The sequence below is a fragment of the Xiphophorus hellerii genome, chromosome 18, assembly GCF_003331165.1.
Source record: "Xiphophorus hellerii strain 12219 chromosome 18, Xiphophorus_hellerii-4.1, whole genome shotgun sequence".
In the NCBI taxonomy this organism is placed as follows: domain Eukaryota; kingdom Metazoa; phylum Chordata; class Actinopteri; order Cyprinodontiformes; family Poeciliidae; genus Xiphophorus; species Xiphophorus hellerii.
In genome coordinates this window covers 11,608,256-11,617,889 of record NC_045689.1, presented here as the reverse complement: position 1 = coordinate 11,617,889, position 9,634 = coordinate 11,608,256, and the positions used below count along the sequence as shown (strand labels likewise).

The window sequence follows — 9,634 nt, the reverse complement described above, 5'->3', positions numbered from 1 at the left end:
GCATGAGATCCTCCATATAAAAACTCTTGACTTCTTATGGTGGCTGAATTTCCTTTTTTTTATATTAAGTTAGCTAAATATAGCTAACTTAATGTCAGTATGTGGCGTTGTGTTATTTATTAAATGGTTATATTTTCAATAGCTTGCAAATATTTTTAAGCCACAAATTGTAAACATTTTATGCTTTAAAATATATCCAACTAATTTTTTGAGTTTGTGAAATGTGATATTCATTTAAACAGAAATTATTGATCAGTGAATTGCATGCTGCAATAATTTTAATTGTTTGGTGCTTAAACAACAAAACAAAAGACTTTGGCATTATTTTACACCGCCTGGCGCTCCTGCATTTGGATTGCATTATACTTCTGCAACCTAAATGCATGTTATGTTGTGATCTTACACCTTAATGTAAAATGCATCCAGATATTGAGTTAAACTTAGTTAATTTGAGAAATATTCATCAATGGTTTTGTCTTAAATAACATACTTGTTGTACCATTTATCTCAAATTATGATGCAAGATATTGGGCTTAAGTTCTAAGACTTAAGTCTAAAAATATTTAATTTATGATTTATCCTTAAAGTTATCCGTTTTCAAATGTAGCCCTGTTGTAGGTGAACATCAGTTATTTGACAGACAATAAAGTCCATCTGTCTCTATTTGTCGACAATTTTAAAGTTGATTCTACTCCTCAATTTGTTTGGAGATTTGCAGAAGTTACTTGTGGTTTGCTATCGAATCAGACAGAAATCATGGACAATTGGGTTTCCATGATTTCTGACTATTTTGTTTGATAAATTGTCGCAAAGGAGACATATCCTTAAATTCAGCAGTGTTTGTTTCTTTATTCTAAAGACCAATGATAAAATAAGCATGAGTATTTTGAAACAGTCCTAGTCTGTTCAGTTTAGTATGGATGCAGATGCAACTTTTATTCCGATTATCACTGAATGTCCTTTGCTTGATTTGTATTGTACAAATGTTTCCTACAAAGCAAACAAAAAAAACAAAAAAAAACTGCTAGCCATGAAAGTCTACGTTAAATTCCCTAAGTACAAACCTACACGGCTAGTTCTCCTGGGGTCTGGGGTCTTTCACTCCCTGATAAATGTCAGGCTTTCTCCTCCTATAGATACCAGTGGTTATTTGGGTTTATTTCTCCAATCTCGTTGTTCACCTCAGAACAGAGATGGAATCCATTTCTGTCTGCTTGGCAGTGAGGTAGGCTGTAGGACAAGGTAATTTGGCTGGCTGGCACCCTCTTGTATCTCTCTGTCTGAGCTGCTGAGCAATCTCAGGGTTTATTTCTCAAGTTTACCTCGAACAAACAAGTGAGCAAAGGCACAAAAACTCCCAGTTCTCTGTACAGAGTGGCATAAACTGGTCTAAGGCTGTCCACGCGCTCTGACTGGTTGCTGGGTTTGCTATTGGTTTTAAGAATCAACTGTGCAAGTGGAAAAGGAAAAAGATGTTTATTTTATTATTTTTTTTGCATCAACATGATCAACCTCTTGGACAGTTTGGGCATAATTCAAGACTAATAGAAATACTAATTCCTTCACGAAAGTGTGTCCAACTGAATTTATTGTTCTCCTTTAAAATGGAGAACAAAAATCCCAAACAAAGGATTTACTTTGCCAGTGGTTCAAAGAGGAGTGTAGTGTCCAAGCACAAACATATCAGTAGGAAAACAATGGAAGTAAAAAGATCACAAGGAAGCACAATTCGGAATGAGTTAAAAAATTGCATGGTATGTCAGGTTAAGAGTGAAATCAGAGCACCAGGTTTTCTTTTCAGCAAAAAACTTTGGCTTCAAATGTGCTGAAGTCCTTGGGCAGCTGGTCTGATTTATGATTCAAAAGGAAAGGTTTATCAAACCATTGAGATTGTTGTTACAGATGCTACAAAGTGCATAACAAAGGAAGCATTATTGTCAGAGTATGCTGAGTTGTTCACATATGCAAGCTGACACTGAGGAGGCATGTGGTTCCACAGCTCTGCCCTTACATACATTCAATAAATCCTCCTTTGTCCACACAGTTAAGCAGAATTTACATAAACTCTTTTTCAATGTTACAAGCACTTTAGGTAATGAGTGTGACTGCAGACATGAGCAGATATTTAAATTCATACGGGCAATTTAGTACAAGGCCGGTCAACCAACATGGCCGCTGAGAGTAAACCGAAAGTGACAAGATTGTAGGAGATAATAAAAACAAATGGAGAAAATCTCTGTGATAGTTGGAACAGTTAGTGGAGTTGAAAAATGTCAAGTTTTCTTCTGAAGACCTGCACGCTGTGCAGTTTGGCTAATGCGGGGGAGGACAAAAGTGCATTTGGATAAAAGGAATAATGTCCTGAGATTCCGCATAATATCATTTGGGAATAAAAAAAAGAGCACATTGTAGAAGTACCTCTGGTATTATTACCTGAAAAAGAAAAATGAAATGACTGCTTTAAGCATTAACATTGTGTAACTTCTGTTTCCCAAGTAAAAAAAGGCACTTTTTGACCATCTGGAATGGTCATTTGGAGCAATGAAATCAGACTCTAGGCTGAGCTTAAAACTACAGTGAGGTTTCCCCAGAGGTTCCTTCTGGTACTTGATGAGCGTGCAAAGTTATTTGGAAGTTACAAGACATATAAAAAGGAAATTGTTAAAAAAATAGGAGCATTATAAAGGCAGAGAAGGTGATGTCAGTGAGCTAGCAGTGATAATGGAGAGGTCAATGCTGAGATGTAGTCCACAACATTAATGGGGACACTGCAGACTTCGCTCACTGTCAGAATGTAAGCCACCCTTCACTGAACGCGTCAGGAAGAGGAGAGCTCACAGGTCAGTGGTGATGACAGGCGTGACCCCATGGATGAGCAGAGTGGGTCCTAAATCCTGAGTAAGCAGATCCAGCTGGTGTAAGTATGTGGCGTACCGCCGGGTGTCGGCTGGGGGTCGGGGCAGATACAGGAAACGCACGGCAGGAGGTGGCATGGCCTGATCCAGGATAAGCTTGTTGACAGCCACGAGGTAGTCATCGGAGACACGCGTGGCGTTGCTCGGGAAGCTGTTGGCATAATCTTCTTCGCTCTCCTCCTCGATGGCTCTGGCCTCCATCTCATCAGCGGTCGAGTCTGGAGACTTGGACATCAGGTTCTTGTTGATTCCACTTTGCCGCTGCCAGTGTAGCGCCACCACCTGGTCCCAGGGTACGGTTTTCACTTGAGCTTTAATTCTCAAATCTTTAAGGAGCTGGCCGAGCTTGGCCTCTGGGCCCCTGACGCTTCGCCCCTCCTCCACGCACAGAAAGAGTCGCAGAGTAGCTTTACGCCAGGCTTTCACCATGTTGAGGATGCATGCTAGCTGCAGCAGGAACAGGGAGCAGGTGTCGACGTAGCTGCAGCTATCCGGGCGCAGCAGGTTTACTGGCCAAACATCAACAAACACATTTCCTTTTGTTAGGATGGAGGGAGGCGAAAGGATCCGAGCTTTATCAAAGTCATTGAAATATCGAGCAAGAACCACATTCTTGAGCATCTTCATGGCATCAGAAATAACAGAGACGTACTCCTGGGCGCCTAAAACCTTCCCATCCCCAAATTCACCATAATCTTGCCTGTCACTGGACCCCCGCAGGGAGGCAAAGCGGTGCAGAGGGGGCAGCTCGAGGTCTTGAGAAGGACTGAAAGGATCTGTGGACTCGGTGGAAGACATCGACGATTCAATCAGCTTATCTTTTGGAAGGCAGTCGTCATAGAAACCGAGGACCAAGGTGTTGGGGCGCATCCCACCTAGAAGAACAGGAGCAACAAGGAGAAACTAAACAATCAAACCGACTGGAAAAAGACATCATAATTATTCATCATGTTAGAATATGAAACCAAGTCAGTCAGCAACTTTAAACTCACACACGACACAAACATGGTGTGCAGCTGCAGCCACACACGACGACACTGGCAACAGTACTTACCAAGTCCTGAGATGAAGAGTAGATGCTGGACGCCATGACGGACAGAATCTGCCAGAGTCAGGTTGACAAAAGCTTTGATGTTCAGATGGTCTACCAGGGCCAGCCAGGAGTCGTACTGAGCTTGCAAGGGGTCAGACGGTAAAGTGCCTGAATGAGAGAAAAACACACCAAAAAACAGACTTGTGAGAATCAGGTACGATAGTCAGGACAGGAAAGGACAAGGTTTGTGCAAGTTTTAGTAACTTAAATGTAAAACAACTTAAAGAACAGATAGAGTTACACATCTTGCTCGATATATTGACACCAACATTGGTACCCGCTGATGTTAGACATTTTTTTACCACATCTGTGTAAGTCAAATAAATGAAACTGGGCCGATAACAACATGTTTATTTCCACCTTGTTGATGTTTGTTTCTGATGCAGCACAGGATTGTGGGGGAGTTTAACTGAAGCAGAGAAGCAGAGCAGAAGTGTAGAGAAATATATATTAGTAAATATCAGTTATCAGCCAAAATAGCAATATCAATACTGGATATCCATATTGGCCCAAATCTTCTTTGCTAATTTTAGACCTCATGGAAATGATTAAAATAAAACAAAACTTGTGAACTCAAGTAACTTACCAAATGAATATCTTTTTAAAAAAAATCCACTCGTTAACAAAAAATTGTGTTTTATCTCAGACATATATTTTTTATTAGGTCAAACAGTTTTAACACCTTCCAACAGCGATTATAACAAGCTTCATTACAGTTTAACAGATAGTTTTAGTTACCTGAAATCCTGACTTCAGGCCAAACCCTATTAAATAGGAGATGGTTATAAATCCCTAAAAAAGCTTTTGTTTTTGTCTTTCTAAAGACACTGCTAACAGGTCAGTTCAGGATGATAAGTCTTTCAGGGCTTCCCCATCAGGGAGCTTCATTACTGAAAATTCCTATTTAATGGGCCATTTTTCTGTCTTGTATTAAAAACTTTGTAGTTTTGTTAAAGCATATCAATTCCACTTCAAAAAAGGGGGAATATATACTTTAGCAAGGCGCTGTGCATATCTTTAGAGTGTCCCTTGCAACATCTTAATGCTGTTAGGGTTGTCATTTGTGCCCATATTTTCACAAAACAGGAAAATAGCTGCAAATGTGGGGATTTCCTGAAACTTTACAAGCCCCTCTTCCCTTTTCACCACCACAACTGACTGCCAATCAGAAGGGATAAGAGCCATACTGCATGCAGGTACAACTGTAATCACAGCACAAAAACGACATAAAGAGCTCATACAGTAGATGACCTTCAGAAGTCATCTACTACTAAAGTAGATGACTTAGATGTTATGTCCTCTTTCCTTTATTTAAATGTTGATGTTACGTCCTCTTTCTTTTTTTTGTTTGCAAAAATGTTCATTTGCAGTGCTTTTAGCAGAGAAGTGCTTTTTTCCACTTCACATTAGCAATTGATTGCCTTCCATTTGCATGTTTTGCTTATTTTGCAGCTAGATATTTTTACAGAAGGATGACCAGTTAATCTTACATTCATACATGTTTATTTATTAAAGGTAAAGGTAATTTTATTTATATAGCACATTTTCAGCAACAAGGCAATACAAAGTGCTTTACAGGAATTAAAAGGAAATACAAACAAAATAAACCAAAGGAAAGAGCAAAAAAAGAAAAAGAATCTAATGTTGATCTGAAGTATGTATACTAAGTGCTCATGTTCAGGGTTGCCAAGTATGCTCTGGTCTAATTCCATTTCTGGGTTGGAAGAACAGGAGTCTAAAAAGTATTCTCGATCCAAAAGTATCTCTGTATCTAAATAGTGAGTACTCTACAGTTTCTGAAAAAATAAGCTAAAGAGTGACTAATCTAATTCCTTTTCTGGGTTAAAAGTGAGTACTTCACAGTTTCTAAATAACTGATAATAATCTAAACATGAGTAGCTAAATTCTAAGTTTGTTCTAAGTCCTTTTCTGGGTTAAAAGTGAGTAGTCACAGTTTCTAACAAGGAGTAGTATAAAAAGTAACTAAGTAGTGACTGTTCCTGTATTTCTGGATTCTAAGTTCGTTGTAATTCTAATTCTAATTTTAATTCCTTTTCTGGGCTGTAGCAGTTTGAGTCTCTGCATAAAAGTTATCTAGGAAGTATAATGTTGATCTAAATCGTGCGTACTCCACAATTTCTGATATTACTAATAAACTAAAATAATCTATTAGAGTTTATAAAAACAGATGAGTAAAACAAAGTGTTTCCAGGTCTGAATAAAATATAGATTTTTAGTACCCAAAGGTACCGGGATACGAAGTGAAAAACTCCATAGCTGACATAAAATATGAGGCAGAGGGAGACGAAGATGTGAGACAAGATGCTGAAAAGTGGGAGTGAGCGAAGAAAGAGAGACAAAGATCGAACTCCAGATGACAGCGCAGACAGAATGTTGGACAGAGCAAAGATGCAGAGAGACACAACAGGAAGGTGGGTAATCTATCACTCACAAAAAAGCAACTGTAGGTACTTGGAAAAATTTCAAAGCCAGTGTCTTTGGGGCTCTTAGTGTGATTGTTGCAAATTATAGGTAAGTACTCTTCTCAGGTTTACAGCAAATAGCTGCTAGACAAACTGAATAAACAGATTGTAAAATTTTCCAGGAGTGTAATGAGAATGTCGGAACAAGAAATTCCTCTTTCCTGTTATTGCCTAAATTAATGGATTCATCAGAAGTGGTTCATCAGAACCAGACAAGGGCTCTTTTGTAGTAAATGAACATTTTCAAATTTTTTTCCCACTAACCAATACTTAAGAGAATTCAGATTGAGAAGATTTCATTAAGAGCGGCTTCCTTCTTCTCCTCTGCAGAGAATGTTGGAACAAAAATTTCTTCTCTCCTGTTATAGCCTAAATGAATGGATTCTTTGTATAAAGACCAAGTGGTTCATCAGAACCAGACAAGGGCTCTTTTGTGGCAAGTAAACATTTTTTTCCCGCTGTCCAACACTTAAGAGAATTCAGATTGAGAAGATTTCATTCAGAGCGGCTTCCTTCTTCCCCTCTGCTCTTCCCACAAACCTCTTACATGTTCTCCAAAGACAAAGAAAAGGTCCGACAATGACCCTGCTACTTGAAATAATTCAGAACACTGACGTCATGTCAGAGAAAGCTGATTCTCCAGTGGTTCTCCAGTATATACAGCTCTCACAATAAGACAGTAGAGGGTCAGTCAATGTCATGATGAAGCAGCAAGTATTCTATTCAACGGTGTGTGATGAAAGGTGTGAAACTTTGCAATCCTTTTATTCAGACATGCCACACAAAGCTCAAAGGTGACCTATTATGCTTCCTTGAACAGGGTAGGATAGGTCTATGTGCTATGTAAAACATGTTCATTACATTTTCTGCATAAATTCATTTTTAGATATTGAGATTTCAGTCTCAGTTTTGCCTATTTTGAACTCCCGTCAGAATGAGCTGTTTTAGGATCTCTTGTCACTTTAAATTCAAATAAGCTGTTGCTGGCCACTCCCCCCCAACTCAACGTTTACACTCGCGCCTGAAATGGTTGCAAACAGATGGGCAATTATACATCTGCACATCTTTGAAAAGCATTAGTAGAGCTTCCTACACAACCAACAAGAATGCAGCAAGTGGTTTGTGGATGATGACTCAACAACAAAACAGTTGTCTTTTCCAGACGACTGGAAAAGACAACTGCGCATACAGCGCTGTATGCTGTACAGCGCATACAGCAAAATCAGCTGATCAAACTTGCAGGAGCTCCACTTGGGTTGCTAGGTGATGGGCTGGCCTTTGCTGGGGTTGCTAGGTGACGGGCTCTTCTTTGGTGGGGTTGCTAAGTGAGGAGCAGTGTCTGCTCATTAGTGACGTTACATTCCAGGAGTTTTTGAAATGGACACCAAAAAACTTCAACTTACTGCTAAAAACCAGCTGGGTGTTTTTTATAAGCACCTGTGTTGGTTTGAGAAGCAGTAGTAACCCAAATGGAAGTACAAAGACATACAAAATGTGAATTTTACATAATATGTCCCCTTTAAACAGTCTTTACTTTGTTTAAGTCTGCTTTTCTCAGAGCAGAAAGTAGAAGTAACAGGAGTATTTTCTTACTGAGGTCTCCTAGCTGGACATGTCCCAGCACATAGAGGCCGCTCTTCTTGAGGTCATTGATCAAAGTGATGAGGCCCACGCTGCTGCGAGGGTTGGAAACCATAAGGAGGATCTGAGGTCTCCAGAACTTGATGTGGTCTTTCCTGACATCCAGCATCAGTAGGTATTTGCGTACCTGTAGCAGGAAAAAATGGGTTAGAAAATGATTTTATCTCAACCAGCGTAATCCTAAATGCCTAAATAAGTTAAGTGTTTTCAATCAATTAGTTAATAAGCATATGGGACATTGACAAGTCAAGCACACGTCATTTTATGACTAATGATAGATAACCAGTGACTGATTTATCAGTCTTACACAAACCATTATTTTTATCTTCCATTTCAAGATCTGCCTAATGTATTGTATGTCTACTCTGTCTTGTATTTGGTGTAAACACATTTTATTCAGTTAATATTTTTTGCAGTTATGCGTTTTACTTTGGTAAAACATATTCAGAAATTTTACATGTGAGTCAAAGCCCTGGGAGAAGATATACGAGTCTCTTTAGCGCCTTTTAACCTTTAATGAAGACTAAATATATAAAAACCACAGGTCCAGTTCAACATGAATTTGAAATAGCTGGAAGTTCAAAAAGCAGTAAAGTGGCCCAGTTAGTCAAAAAACAAAACAAAACAAAAAACCCCCAAATGTTGAAACATGTAATATGTTCAAATTTGTGATGTGACAAATATAAGACAAAATGCCATGCAAGTATAAATTTCTGAGCCCCCTTCTGCCCCCCCAAAAAAACAACAAAAAACCCCCTGAAATATAAAACTTTACTATACATCACTTTATCATTAGGCTTTTAGTCTTTAGAAAATTAAATATGTCAAAAAGTTCAGACTAATCCAGACATGGAAAATGGCCAAATAGTCTATTTTTCCAAACTATATGAACTCTGATCAGTATGCTTACTGTTGGAGAAGAATCAATGAACTATTTAGGAACTACAGTATATCCATGTGGGATTAAATACTAAAACCAAAATCTAAAATGAATTTTTGCCAATCTTGGGAAGCCTGTTGTTTTATTTGAAGCTGCATTATAAAAGTGTGACTCTGGAAGAAAAGTCCAGCTGATTGAGAATTTGATCCTACTGGGGACTTCTGACCTTTTTGAGTGCTGCTAATAAAACTTGAAGTTACTGGAAAGTTGTGGAGAGTTTCATTTCTCAGAAGAAACCAGCAGAGAGGTGATATGAACAAAGATAACTTGGGATGAGTCATCCAGTTATCTCGCATTTAGATGAGTGGGACATGAATACAGCCCCAAGTGCTTCCCGCCAATTAAAGAGCTTGCACTTTTTTGGCCTGAGGAAACCTCTACACAGGAAGAACACCATGTGAAATGATAAAAACATTTGAAAATGATTTTATTATAAAAACACATTCAGGGTATGTTTTATTGGCTTGTGGTGATGCTGGAACTTTCCTAAAAAAAAAAAAGTGTTTCAAGCTGGAGTTTCGATTTAGGATTCAGCCTGAAAAAATAGACAAGAAATCATTCC

General features: G+C 38.7%; 1 protein-coding gene across 1 annotated transcript in view; it reads right to left on the bottom strand.

Moving 5' to 3' along the window:
- Nucleotides 1-1,457: 1,457 nt before the first annotated feature.
- Nucleotides 1,458-9,634, bottom strand: part of LOC116707727 (solute carrier family 12 member 9) — a 70,097-nt gene continuing 61,920 nt past the window's right edge. The window contains exons 11-13 of the mRNA XM_032545223.1: nucleotides 8,085-8,259; nucleotides 3,970-4,116; nucleotides 1,458-3,790 (exon numbers count right to left, since the gene is read on the bottom strand). Of these exons, the coding sequence (XP_032401114.1) occupies nucleotides 2,835-3,790; nucleotides 3,970-4,116; nucleotides 8,085-8,259 (1,278 nt within the window). The 3' untranslated portion in view covers nucleotides 1,458-2,834. The remainder of the gene's footprint in view (nucleotides 3,791-3,969; nucleotides 4,117-8,084; nucleotides 8,260-9,634) is intronic.